The sequence below is a fragment of the Danio aesculapii genome, chromosome 8 (genome assembly GCF_903798145.1).
Source record: "Danio aesculapii chromosome 8, fDanAes4.1, whole genome shotgun sequence".
Taxonomy (NCBI): Eukaryota; Metazoa; Chordata; class Actinopteri; order Cypriniformes; family Danionidae; genus Danio; species Danio aesculapii.
Genome location: NC_079442.1, coordinates 24,063,713 through 24,078,854, shown reverse-complemented (window position 1 = coordinate 24,078,854; position 15,142 = coordinate 24,063,713). Strand labels below are relative to the sequence as shown.

Sequence of the window (15,142 nt, the reverse complement as noted above, 5' to 3'; positions counted from 1 at the left end):
TAAAAAAGTCATGTGATTTTGTTAAAAGAGATCATGCGATGATCAAAATGTGTATGAATAGACAAACCAGCAGGCTGACCATATTGTAAAGCAACTGAAATGTAGTTTTGGTCATTTTCAAAGGCCTTAACCATCTCAGTATTAGTGTTATTATATTTTTAATTACCTCCAGAACTATCAAGAGCGCCTGTATTAATAATTCATTAAAACTATACTTCATTAAAGTTACAAAATGTTCTTTTTTGTACCTGAATGCTTTACACTCTCTTGAAATGCCTTTTAAAACACATTCAAATGATAAAGTTTCAGTCTGTTAATAGTATACTTTGCAATGACAATAATTCAACAATAATCCCTATTATTGCGGACACACACATTGTGATATAGAAGCTGAAACGATATATTGTGAAGGCCTATTATATTATATTATATTATATTATATTATATTATATTATATTATATTATATTATATTATATTATATTATATTTAGTGCTGGGCCGTTATCGGCGTTTACGTGCTGCGTTAACACGAGACTCTTATCGCGCGATAAAAAAATATCGCCGTTAATCTATTCTCAAAGTTGGGTTGGGAGCTGGGTCTATTCTACGCAAGCTATGATGACTTTCACTGTGATATTTTAGCGCGGATGTTTACCTGACCGGTGAACCGTCTGACAAAATAGAGCCCTTCTGAATCAAATCAGCAGGATGCCTGACTTAAGCTGCAGTTCGGCAGTTTCACTTTAACTCATGAACATTTCATTCATGCCGTCATGACAAACTGGGGTATTAGACGCAAATAAGGAGCAAGGACTGGTGTGAGTGTTATAGAATTTAATAACGCTCAAAAAACGTAAAGAAAAAAACCTCTGCATTTCGCGGTGTGTGTGTGCGCATGTTTGTGTGTTTTGTGGGCAGTCCTTCACTGACAGCCACCTGTGTCTTGGATCTTGTCGGAAAATATGCCGGAAAAGTCCTACATGACGGTAATAGTTTGATTGCAGTGTTTACTTCAGTAATCCCACTAATATATGCACTCCACATGTCTTAATTCCATTTCTGTTCAGTTCAGTTATGACTTTAGTCGCATTAAGGTAATCAAAAATCTCTCTTTTGGTAGACTCTTAATCAGAGTATTGTTTTAATCATATTAAAATATTATATTATATTATATTATATTATATTATATTATATTATATTATATTATATTATATTATATTATATTATATTATATTATATTATATTATATTATATTATATTATATAAGCTGACAAATACAAATCTTGGTGTAATTTCCGTAAGTCTGATTTCTTTCGAAAAAAAAATTTCTTTCACACAAATAAAGAGGACAATTGACTATTTTTAAAACTTAATAGCAGAAAATAGGGAAACAACAAGCAATCATCCAAATATTTGATGTTGACCAGTTATTTAGAAAATGCTACATCTATGTCTCTGGTGTAAAAATCCATGATTTTTTCAATTTAACGGATCTTGCCAATAATTTTATTATATTAATGATAACTCATATTGCTTATATATTATATTCCCAGAAACTTATGGGTAGGCTTTGATCTATTATTTCTATAGCTTTTCCAACTGCATTATATAGAACCTAACTAATTAATAAATCATGATTAGTTTTTGTAAATGTCAAATTATGTTACATAACATAATTACAATTACTTCTTAAATGTAACATTAGCAAGAGTCCCACCGTAGAGCTACTTTATAATTCAATAAATAAAATCAAGCTCTAATTCCATCTGAAATAATGCTGATACTGTATTTGTTTAATGTTTATTAGTGTTTTAGCTGCTTAATGTAAAGCAATCTACTGTATAACATGCTATATAAATAAACGTGACATGACTTTACTAGAGCGCTGAATTGCAAAGCTTGTACAAACATCCAACCTACTAGGATCAGATGGTTCTTTACATATGGTTTTCTCACCACTGTCATTTTTGTTGTGTATATTAGGGAGAAAGTAAGCAGCATATATTTACATGTTCATCCACAACTCTGTCAGCAATATGGGTGCTTTGTTAACAGTAAACTGCTGCTAACCCATATTGAGCTTTTCACACCCCTAATTAAGAATAAAAACACTTCGCCAAAGTATAAACACAGAATTATGAACGAATTTCCATCTTGAGGTAAACTAAATTCATAAAAACTCCCAAAGACATGTGTGATTTCATTAAAAACTGAAAGCATCTATTCAATAACTGAACTTTTTGAAAACATTTCTCTGTAGCATTTTAGTTATTGTCCCTCTTAAGTAGTTGCTTGTTAGCATCTCTATTATTAACATATTAGCAGTTTATAAGCAGTGTTGGGAAGAGTTACTTTTAAAACTGATATTTAACATGTTTAAACCGAACTTAATCTTAATTTTTTTTAAATTAAAATAATATACTTTCACACTACTTTGCTCAAAAAGTAACTAAGTAATAGGGCTGCACAATATATTGTTTTAGCATCGATATTGCAATGGGCAAATATGCAAGTCACATCGCAGGATCTGCAATGCTGAGTTGTTATTGTAATGACCAAAAACCACATTTCAGAACATGATCTGTGGAGTCATCGCAAATTATAACCCTAATAGAGAGAAAGAATTTTATTTGGATGGGTTTTAAGGAACTGCAACTAAGATATCAAGCAAATATACACTAAGAAATTTTAGCTTTAAAGTTTAGAGCTTTAACAAAGATTAAATTCAGGGTATATGCAGGAATTCTTAAAGAAATTTCAATACCTTTTTAAAGACTTTTTGAAGACCTTCTCAGAATATTTTAAGACCTCATCACCAACAAGTTCTAATCAGTATCAAAACTTTAACTTAATAAACAGTTGTTCATAAACAGTTGTAGTTAAATAAATCAATGGAGCACAACCACGCACAGGAATTCAGTTCGGAAGAAGCAAAGCTTGAATGAATAAATTACGCAGTTGTTTTCAGCGACATGCGTCAGCCACTGCTTAAACCAGTCTTTTTCCAACTAGGAGTACACAAAGTAACATTTTCCCGTCTGTTTCGCTACATGTGGAGAGCGTCACATCACCTTTCCGCGTTTGTCGCAAATTATGTGACATCACCGCTGTTAATATTAGGAAGAATATTTATGCTTTTTTGGAGTAAAACACTTTGGACAAGGCTTGAACAAAATATAAGCCCTCGTAAAAATGTAATTAAGACTTTTAATAATTTTAAGGGCCTTCATTTTTTCATAATTGATTTATCAACTTTTAATATTTTGAGACCCCGCAGACACCCTGAAATTGTATTTAAATATATATACAATGAAGACAATACAATGTTATTTGATTAATGTTGAATTTATGTTCTAAGACTCTACAGAAAACCATTAAACACAACAATAAAAAACATTTATCTTTGTTCTATTGTATTTGTCTATAATTGCCAATTGTTTATTATGTTTTATGCAGATGTTTGAATTCTTTAGTTATTTGGGTCATCTTTTGAGAAATTATATTCATATCACAATGTATATTGCAGAAAAACTAAATTTTGCAATGTCCATTTTTTTCCACTATCATGCAGCCCTACTAAGTAGCATATTTAGTTATTAAAAAAAAAAAGAAAAGAAAAAAAAAGTGACTCACAATAGTAATACATTACTTTTAAAAGTAACTTATCCCCAGACTATTTAAGCACGTATAAAGCATGTATTCTGCATGATCAAACGGACCATAAAGCTGCCCTTAACACACCAAAAGGAAGGCAGCCGACTTAAAAAAAAAACCCCAAAAGTGCTCAATCTGTGCCTACGTGAGAGGACATGTCTTTTCCTTTTTCCATTTAAGCACAACATTATATTGTTGTCACGATACTGGAATTTTGGCATCAATCGGTACAGGAAATTTAAAAACGGCCGTTTCCCACTAATATTTGAGTGTGTACTTAAAGCATTTCAAAGCCATAAAAATCAGGTGGTCTGTTCATGAGCTGATATTGAAACACTCCAGTGTCTCTCTATCAGTGTTTGCACTCGGCGAATAGTGGTAAAGTGCGGTGAACCAATGCCCTTCATGGCCAATCACAGTCATTTCTGTTAAACAAATGAACACAATTGGCAATCAGCAGTGTTTTGCCTCATTCACACTAGTAGCGACTTTGTAGCTGCCTGTCGTTCTGGGTGGCGACCTGCTGCAAACGAAGGTCATAGTGTGGAATGAGGCTTGAAACTATGCATTCAAATATTAATTTCAAAAGTTACCGAAATTCCAGTATCATGACAACACTACTACCTTACTATTAATAAGCAGCAAATTAAGAGTTTGAGGCAAAAGTTATAAGCTGCGTTCAAAATCACATACTACTCTAGAAGGTACAACATTTAAACCATTAGAAACGCATGTTCTACATAGTATAAATAGGAATTGTGTGAATGGAATTTGTAAAATGTACCATTTGTTGTAAAGTTGTGTAGCTTCACTTCCATTTATACATTCTCTTTTGCTGCGTTATGGGATAGCAAAGTGTCCACTGGATGCGCACTTCATAATCTTCCCGGAATTAATAGAACTTACCTACTGTTTTCAAATACTGTGAATTTGGACATACTGCTCGGCTAACAAACTGTTTTTACATACAATGAGTTTCGGATGCACAGTTCAATTGCCAGACTTAAAATAAAGCGTGACTCATATTTTTGAAGTGATTTCTTAAAAACTCAGCCATAATCTGTCATGAATAAAAAGTATATGATCAAAAATTTAAGCAAAAATATATAATTAAAGTTACGTGTAGTTTATAGTAGTATAAAGCTACATGTTGTTATAGAAATGTTAATATGAGTAATTTTAATAAGTTAATCAAGTTTCAAATGTGATGCAACATTAAATATCTTGTTAAGTTCAGTGGAATCAGTTTAAAAATGTAAAAGCAGCAGCATCTTTTATTCCAGTGGATAGAACTACCAGAATCTGGCAACCAACATTGAATAAACAAATGCCTCAGTGGGCTTCTCCATCGTTAATCTTCGCAATGACACATTGAGCTTTCAACTTTAAATGAGCCATCACTTACCGACCATGGCGCTGACCTCTCCCGCCATCAGTATGGGCACTGTGTCATTGTACAAACTGACGTCTATAATTCCCTTCCGGATGGTTTCCCCGACCTTGGCACCGAGGAGCATGGAGCCCAGGGTCTCAAATATGGATGCCAGAATGCAGGCCTGACGTAGCGTCACCACTCCTGACCCCACCGCCGTTCCAAACGAGTTGGCCACGTCATTGGCTCCCACCGAAAATGCCAGGATGAAGGCTATAATGAAGCCAATCACCACCATCCACAGATACGATTCCAAATCCATCTTGGTTTTTGTGCACGCGAAGCCTCTGAAAGAATCCCAGACAAACTCGAACTACGATGAAGTAGAGTAAGGTGCTGTTCTATGAAGGACGTTTTCCTTCACTTGTGTGTTTTTCTGTTTTATTTCTCCCAACTTTCCCCTGGCTAAAGAGAGTTTTTTGGGGAGAGGCACACTGCTAACTAAAGCGTTTAACCTCAGTCTGTCGAGTGCAGAGCGGTGAAGGCAGAAGAGAGCATTCCATTGTTTGGCCCTCAAAGTGTCCCGTCCACAAAGACGCCTTCAGCTGTCAAAACAAGAGAGATGGGGACATCATTACACAATGTTCACACTTACAGGTGGAATAATGTTGCATAAAAGATCAGAGGAAATGGAGATGTTCAACAAACAGGTGTCGAGGAGACAAAAAAAGTTAAAACAAGGAAAGAAAAAATATATAAATACAACATTAGGACACGTTGTACTAGGACTGCATGATATTGGAAAAATAAGCTATTGCGATATTACATTTTTTGGCAATATTTATTGCGATATGAACACAGTTTCACAAAACAAGTTTGGATAGCACTATTTTTATGGTTTTCTGAGCAGTCTAACAGTATTCAGGTACATTGAATTATCACACTGCAAAAAAATGCTTTTCTTACTTTATTTTAATAATAATAATATCTTTTATTTATAGGCGCCTTTCAAAGCACTCAAAGAAACCTAACAATGTCACAGGCACAATATAAAAAAACAAGACAGAAGAATATAAACCTAATATTAAACCAGAAAATCATTAAAATCAATCCTGAACAGAAAGGTTTTAACTTGGGATTTAAAACTGGAGATAGATCCACCTGACGAATATCTAACGGCAGGGAATTCCATAACTGTGGTGCTATGCAGCTAAAAGCCCTGCCACCAATTGACTTCATCTTAAACTGAACAGTTCAGTCGCAGAAGATCTCAGTGAGTGCCGAAGAGTGTACCAGTGAAGAAGATCAGAGAGGTAATCGAATCCCAGGTTGTGAAGAGCTTTGTAAGTTAATAGAAGAATTTTATATTGTACACGATAAAGAATAGGAAGTCAATGCAAGTGAAAGAGAATTGGGGATATGTGTTCAGAAGCATGTGAGCGGGTGACTACCCTAGCTGCTGAGTTCTGGATTAGCTGTAATCTGTGAAGTTGGTTAAGAGGGATACCAGATAAGAGGAAATTGCAATAAATCAATCCTTAATGCAACCAGAGCATGTACAAGCACTTCAGTACTTTGCTGGGATAGTGAAGGGTGAAGTCTTGCAATGTAACGCAAGTGAAAAACGGCAGATTGTGAAATATTTCTAATATGTGAATTAAACGAAAGCATACCATCTAGTATTACCCCAAGACTTTTAGCATGAGATGTTAAATTTACTGGAGAATAATTGATAGATAGAATAAAAGATTGAGCTTTGGAAAAAAAACGCTTTAGAGCCAACCAGAAGGGCTTCTGTTTTACTGGCATTTAAATTTAAAAAGTTACAGGTCATCCACATATAAATATCTCGCAGACATTTAGTAAGATCGGATGAGATGGAGCATTCTTAGTAGGCATATAAACTTGCGTATCATCAGCATAAAAAAGAAATTTATATATTAAAAATATATTTATGCCATAAGCACAAAATATATGACCTGAAGGTAAAATGTAAATAATAAATAAAAGAGGACCCAATACAGATCCCTGAGAAACACCATGAGTGACTGAGACTTCATCAGAGCGACTGTTCTTTACCTGGACAAACTGGTTTCTGTCACTTAAGTAAGAGGAAAACCAGCAGAGGGTATTATCAGCGATTCCAATTGAGGCCAGTTGATCCAGTAATATGAATGATTAATGGCCCGTTTACACAGAGTGGTACGGATCGGTACGCTTTTATGGCCGTTTCCACTGTCAAAAGGCAAACTGAACCAAACTACACCGTACCACTTTTTGGCACCTTTCAAAAGGGTACCAAACACGAGAAAGGGTACAAAAGGCGGAGCTAAACGCGCAGCTGAACGCTATTGGTTTACAGAGATACGTCATTCGCTTACGCAACAAGCCAGAATAACAACAAAGGAACCGCGATGTTTAAAATACACAGCCAAAGAACAGCGCAATTATATATACACATAATAACCAGCCATTGTCAACCTGGGCTTGTCGTCGTCTTGATGAACAGCCACAAAGCCAAAAAGAGGAGAAGATTTACCCTGTGAAGCTTAGTTTTTTACGAGCCAGTCTGAAGCGCGAGTGGTTTCGCTTTCTTGCTTGCGCTCACCACGTGTCTATATCTGAAATAACAAACTTCTTGACCTCATGATAATAACGTGTGCTTGATTATTGACGTGCTATTGAAACCGGATCCTGTCAGAAAATGACAAACGCGAGAGTGACATGCGAAGAAACAAAGGAGAAGCCAGAAAAAAGGAGCACATAATTTCAGCAAACATGAAAAAACTGCCATGTTTAACTATTATCATCACCTTTTGGACTATTATGAACTCAGAATGATGCAATTACTCTCTAACAGAGGCTACATCTGCAGCTAAAAGAAGATCATTAACAACCTTAGTGAGGGCTGTTTCTGTGCTGTGTTTGGGGCGGAATCCAGACTGAAAGTGCTCATAGATTTTGTTAGTATGCAGATGTGAGTGAAGTTGAGCTGCTACTGTTCTTTCCAGTATTTTGGAAACAAAGGGAAGCTTGGCAATTGGCCTAAAAATTTTTTAGATCATTGGGATCAGCACCAGTCTTTTTAAGTATAGGAGTAATAGAAACTTTTTTTTAAAGATGAAGGAACGGTAGCAGTAGATAGTGAAGAACAGACAATGGATGTTATGAGGAGGTGAATTAATACAGGACTTAACTAGAACAGTTGGTAGGGGATCAAGTGAACAGGTGGAAGTCCTAGATTTCATGATCTCCTTTTTAATAAAATCCACCGTGGGCAGTTCAAAACTAGAAAAAGTGCTTACTGACCAATTAACGGGAATATGATCATAATGATTATCATAAGACGAAAAACGGATGTAAGCAATCCTTGATGAATTTGATCGATCTTGGCACAGAGAAAGTTGGAGTAAGGAATACACTGAGTTGGGTCAAGTTAAAGAGAGTCATGTGACCTCATGTGACTGTTTACCAACAGTACAAAACAGGGTCCTAGAGTTCGAGTATCCAGTGTTAATAAGACTCAAATAATAAGCTGATTTTGCTCATGTATTACAGTCTTGTAAACGGCAAGATAGTCAGAATATATCTGTTTATGGACTTAAAGACCAGATTTTTTCCAGAGTCTTTCCAGGTGATGCCCTAAAGCTTTTTGATGGCACAGTTAACCAGGGAGAGGGGTTGGTATAAGATATTAGGTCAGCACTGTCCAGGATAAATTTAATATCATTATACAGGGTGTTGGTGGGGTTATCAAAATGAATAGTAAAATCCCCCATCAACAAAATATTTGAAGATAGAGTACAAATACGAGTTAAACAAATCAGAAAGCTCACTGAAAAAGATAATCATAGCAGATAGTTTTGGTGGTCGATAAATTACAACTAAAATAGTAGGAGTCAAACCTTTAAGTAATGCAACCAAAACTTCAAAGGATGTAGGCTCTACTATTTGTATAGGAATAATTTTAAAATGGTCACGGTAAAATAGTGCAAGGGCTTACACATATCCAAATGTCCAAATATCAAAAAATTCTAAGATCAAGTTAAAAACAAAAAAAAAATTTGTTTTCACTGTCAGAAAAATAAGTGAAAATTTGTTTTTTTGGTAGATTTAATGTAATTATCTGCCAGTGGGTTAAGTGAAATAATCTTGTTTTCAGTTTGAAAACTTTATTTGGACTAAAAACCAGACAAAAATTCTAAGTAAGATTTCTTTTTTTTTCGCATAAATCGTATAAATTCCATATAAATACAGTGATTAAATACAATTCTGTAGCTCCTGGTCAAATATAATTTAGGCTGCACATTACACATCTTTGCGATGTGACTATTGCAAACGCACGTTGCAATATCGAAGCTGAAACAATATATTGTGCAGCCTACTTTGTACATATAAAAATAAGAGTCATAAACTTGATAGGAAACATCAAAACATAAGATATGCAAAAGAAGGTGCCTATTGTTTAGGTCAAAATTATTGATCAAGCTCAAAACTTTTCAATGTATTTATATTTTAGAAATGTTTAAACAACGATTACATAAAATAAGATTTAAAATCTAAATAATATAAAACCACAGTAAAATAGTGAATAAGTAACATAACATTAGTATGCATATTTTGAACTAATAATCTTTCAAATATACAGTGCAAAATAGAGCCTAGAACACAACAACAAACTTCAACAAACAGTCAAACAAGGAACTACTCATGCATCAGAAAATATTTATTAAGTGCATAAACCTTGAGAATTTCTTGGGGGGCTGTGGAAATTCTTTCTGAAGCAATAACAAGTTAAGAACCAAATATTGATTATTAGTTATTTTCACAAACCTAAAACATTTGTTTCAAAACGAAAAAGACATCAATATAAAGCTGTAACGAGATTATAAAAATCAGATCTCAAGAAATCCATGTTTAAATACAGCTTACATTTTTATCTACATTAAAATAAAAGACAAAATGCACAAGTAAAAATGTAGAAATAAAAAACAAAGATTTAGTCACTTAAAATGCTACTCAGGAACTAAATATTGGTTTGTAGTTGTTCTAAATTAGGAAAAAATGTTTAATAATTTGTTTTTGTTTTTTTGTACTGACACAAAAGTACAGCCAGAAACTCACAAAATCCAGATTACTCAATACTATAAACCTCAAGTAATCTTTCAGATCAAAATTAGTCAGACAGCAAAATGAAAATATAAAAGTTAAAATACAAAAGTTAAAATTACTCAGTCAGAAAAAGTCATTTTCTATCATTTGTAAGAAAAAGGTTTAGAACAACATGAAATAAAAGCACACAAGAAATCCACCTTTGGGACGAAACTATCTTTCTAACTATCCAGCATTGTCCTTTGCAGTTACTTTCTGAAAATGTAAGAGAAATCAGTGTTTTTCCATCAAAATAAACACTGCAGAAGGCAGTGAAAACAAAAACAGCTTAGAACTTTTTAAAATAAGATCACGTCTCTTCCTTCAAAGTTGTCAAAATAATCAAAATGAAAAAGAACGTTACATTGTTGGCAAAAACAGTAAAATCATGTGGTAACAGGATTAATAATGAGAAATTTGACTACGATCGAACATTTCAACAGATTACATAAAGATTATGACGATTCTATGACGCGTTTGATTTTCGTTGTCTAAAAAAAAATGCCAAAAATCCACATTTTTAAAATCTACAATAGTCACCTGATAAGCTGAAATCAACCCAGTATGACAACATGAATGTAAATCCACAAAAACATGCTTCCAAAGTCTGAAACAAGCCAAGACGAATCAGACAGACAAGCACTTACATTAACTGACCACCTCACGCTCCAACACAGAGGGCCAAGCGTTCAGGTGTGACCGGGACACAATGTGACCAAAAACACAGTCCATAACAGACCGCAAAACAATAGCTCCAGCTTCACACCTCCTCTCGCTTCTTGGCCTGGCTTCAGGTCTGCGTGTCCCACCGAACCACAGCAAGCCGAGCTCCAGCTGCACTGTGAAACAGCAGCGAGTCGCAGCTCCTAATACCTGCTTACAGCCTCCAACCTTCCTGCTTTCCCCGCTCTAAGATTCTTAGTGGGTCAAATTCACTGGAAAACGGCAGGTCTGTAAATGGGCCACTATGTGCTTGCTGAAATCTGATCAGCGCTGTTTATCGGAACGACTGATCCCACACCACGGGGGGACGGGATGGTATTTAGAGCATCAGTCAAGCAGCTGATGACTGGACGGACTTTAAAGCATTACAAAGACACAGTATACCACGGTATAGTGACGTCAAAAACCATCACCTGTAAAATTACAGAGCGTTCTCGACCACAGGCTTAACCTGCAATGCAGAGGGTGGAAACAGATAAATAAATAAATCACCCCTCTGAAGCGATACAGAAGTCAACGCCGAGGTTTTGACAACGGTGCATTCTTACGCCTCAGTGAGCCTTTTGTTTAAAGGGAATTAAATGTAAACAGTGCGAAAGCCAGACTAATACATGCTCAAGGTATTTACAGGAGTCCCGTGAATGGCAACACCTCACGTATCAAATATCACGTGGTTGTTGGCTTTGGCACAAAAGATGGTCTGTCTGGTGGTTTTTGGTTAAGGTTTAGTCAGCCCTATATGTTGTCAAAGGGACTTTTAGGAAACCTGTTTGATATTCAGTGTTTTGTGATTTAATTTGGTGCAGAGATTACATGCTTTGCAAAATAATAGATAGCGGGGATGTACCTATGCTTAAAGTGTGACAAGTACAAACGAAAGCCTCAGGTCAAGTGGGCAAATGCAGCAGCAAAGGCCGTATGCTCTAATAACTGCACATAAAGTGACATTCAAAACAGTAAAAAAAGGAAAAAGAAAAGCACAAAGAAAACTAGAAATCAAAAGAGAATTTGGACTGAAGTTGAGTAAAATGTTAATATTTGATTTAAATCTATATTGTGCTCCGCATAATTGAGTTCACCCCATTTTGAAAATGAATATTTGTATCCATTTCTCAGTGAATATGGATAATATATATTGGTGCATTTAAACAAATCAGATTTATTAAACAGAAATATTTATTAAAATAATATATAAGTCACCAAACATATTTAGAAATTGAAAGATAATACAACTGAATTCAAGCAAAATATTGAAAAAAAAAAAATTACAACCTACAAAATTTCAACTAAATATTTCAATTTTTTTGCTTCTCTTGATTTTTTTTCCTTCATTTTAAAATTTGTATTTCATATTTTTCTATAACATAAATTTGGGTGTACTAGTTTTTGGACCGTTATCTTAAGTTACTTTGTTAGATAAGCTCCCGATTTGGCTTCAGTACTGACTAATCTTATGTATATGCACAAATATAATATTGTATAGCTTCCTATTAAGAATATGAATTTAAAAGATAGATTTGTAAGGGGTGTACTTATATATGCTGAGCACTGTAGTGACATTTCTTAATGTCATTTATATTCTATAGTGTCATTTAGAGCTTATTATTTTCATTTGTTGTGATTAAGAATCTTTATTTTACTAAATATTGGTAGATATAGCATTAAGATAAAATATTATTATTGTGGTGTCTAAAAATTGATATAAACAAGCACTTTTTTGTCATTTTATATTAACCAAAAATTCAAGACATTTTCTAATTTAGAATGAATGTCATACTAAACCAGTTTATAGAATAAAGGAAAAATCCCTTTTAACACCCATCTATAAATCCCAAATGCAGACAAGCTGAGAATTGTAGTAAATAGTTTATAAAGCATTAACAAGCGACAAAATATATTTTTAATAACAATTTTCGCTGAAACATTAAAGGGATATTTCACCCAAAAAACTTACTTCTGCCATTCATTGAACTTTTTTGTAACATAAAATAAAAAGTTATTTTGAAAAATGTTGGAAACCGATAACCACTGACATCCATAGTATAAAAAAACAAACAAATTATATGAAAGTCAATAGTTGCATTTCAAATATACTTCAAAATATCTTATTTTATTGTTCAGTAGAACAAATAAATAAATAAATAAATAAAATAAACTCAAACAGTTTTGAAACCACTGAAGGATGATTAAATGACAACAGAATTTTCATTTATGGCTGAGCTTTCACTTTAACTGAGGGGTTCCCAAATTGGCATGGACCGGTATAAGATTCTGACAGTACGATAGCCTTGGATAAAAATATCCCGGTTTCACGGTATTGTGATTAATATATTTTATTTTGAGAAACGTTTAAAATATTTTGGAGCAGTAACAGGGTTTCTACAGGTTTCATCAAGTCAAATTTAAGACTTTTTAAGAACATAATGAATGAAATTTCAGACTTACACAAGGCTAAACCCTAAAGATTTTTTTAATGGCCAAGTTAAAACCTTAAAAAAAAAAAAACATTCAAAACAAATGTTACTGTAAGGAAGATAATTAGGCCATATTAATAAGTAAATAAATGTTTCTTAGAACTTTTATTGAAATATATTTTTAGTGATTGGATGGGTGTTGGCCCAATTGGGTATAGCTTTACATGAAAATTTAACACCCGTTCATAATGATTTAAGACCTAAAACACTATTTCAGTGGGTTTAAGACTTTTTAAGGCCTAAAATTTGGTTATTGAAATTTAATACATTTTAAGACTTTTAAGACTCAGGCTAAATAATTCAAATCAATTATTGACTTCTGTCTTAATTTGTTTCAAAAACACTAAAATGGCGTCTTTGGATATCTTTTCTGCTGGAGAAACTGTTGTCCTAAAAAAAAAAAAATAATTAAATAAAAAAAATATTACACATACCTTAGGAAAGGTATAACAGAAAATGTTGGTGGTTTTAAAACCCTGACTTTTACAAACCGTGGTATACCTTGAAAATGGTTATTGTCCCAAGCCTATTCCCAAACATTTTAGCCCATGACCCTCAAAATATAAATTCCAGTGACTCGCGAGCGCATTATCCTTGAAGGTGGTTATAAACATACAAACATTGCACACAACGGTGCACACACACCAACAGAAACTGTATGAATACAAGCACATGGATAACACAAAGTGTAATAGTCTAACAACCATATATAGTCATTCATCTGTTTAACTTAGTATTAACCTCACTTTGTGGGCACAATGTTTACAGCATAAGACCATTTTTAGTTAATGTTGGAGACCGCCACTTGGAGATCATCCTCCAAGTTCAGTCGTGGCCTTTATTTTTAATCTATGCGAGTACCGTAAAGGTATTAAATTTTAACATCGTGCCATAAAATCAATCTGCTGCAACTAATGCTATTGCTGTGTCATTAATCAGTAACCCCAAGGGTTGCAACCCAACAGAAAAAAATGTAAAGGCTGATGGCTTTTTATTTGGATGTTTTTTGTATGTAACTATTAAATACAAATTTTATCTTCTGTAGGTTATGGATAAAATTTGGATAATTCTAACTGTTTAATAACATATGAGATTTTGTGAAATTGCCAAGTGACCCCCGATTAAAATAGCAGCTAAAATATATAGAAAACACTTCATTTAAACTACAATAATAAAACATTTCCTTTTTATTTTAATAAATGCAACAGAATTAGCATAAAAGTCTGTTAGAAAATTGCCCATCTGGATCCGCTTTCAAGACCAAAACTAATGGTTGTGAGACTTTTTTTTTTTGGAAAACTGACGTAAAGCCAGAACACTGATACTACCACAACCATGTGACATGAGGACAGGGCGATAAGCTGAGATAATTTGGATGAAATTAGACGCTTCGGCTGCTCTCAGAAATATGAGGTCTGTTGGTTTTGGGCCCTTTAGCTTTTTAGCAATCTGTGTAGCAGCTTTGGCGATTCATTTGCTGACAGCTCCTTTCAAAGCACGTTTTTCATACAACCGTTGGACTGAGTTCACTTATGAGAAGACAACTGCCTTATTCAAAGAGATGAAACTGATATCAACAATAATCTGCATTATTACAAATAAGATCTTGTTTAAAATGTGAGGAAACTAATCAGTCTGGGATTTCGATTTCAAATTAAAGCCACAGTATGTAAAACCGATGTCAACAATAATCTGCATTCCTACTCACAAATGTGATCTTGTTTGAAATTGAGAAATCCCATCAATCTGGGATTTACATATTACATAC

The 15,142-nt window shown here is 34.0% G+C and overlaps 1 protein-coding gene across 6 annotated transcripts in view; it reads right to left on the bottom strand.

Annotated features, from left to right (window-relative positions):
• The window catches only part of slc20a2 (solute carrier family 20 member 2), an 81,772-nt gene that overhangs the window by 40,978 nt on the left and 25,652 nt on the right, over positions 1 to 15,142 (bottom strand). For 4 of the 6 annotated variants that reach the window (XM_056463460.1, XM_056463464.1, XM_056463459.1 and 1 more), the window contains exon 2: positions 5,060 to 5,631. In XM_056463460.1, coding sequence (XP_056319435.1) covers positions 5,060 to 5,348 — 289 coding nt within the window. In that variant the 5' untranslated portion in view covers positions 5,349 to 5,631. Of the gene's footprint in view, positions 1 to 5,059; positions 5,632 to 10,717; positions 10,793 to 10,824; positions 11,105 to 15,142 lie in introns of those variants that run through there. The other 2 variants (XM_056463461.1, XM_056463463.1) reach the window with 2 other exon arrangements.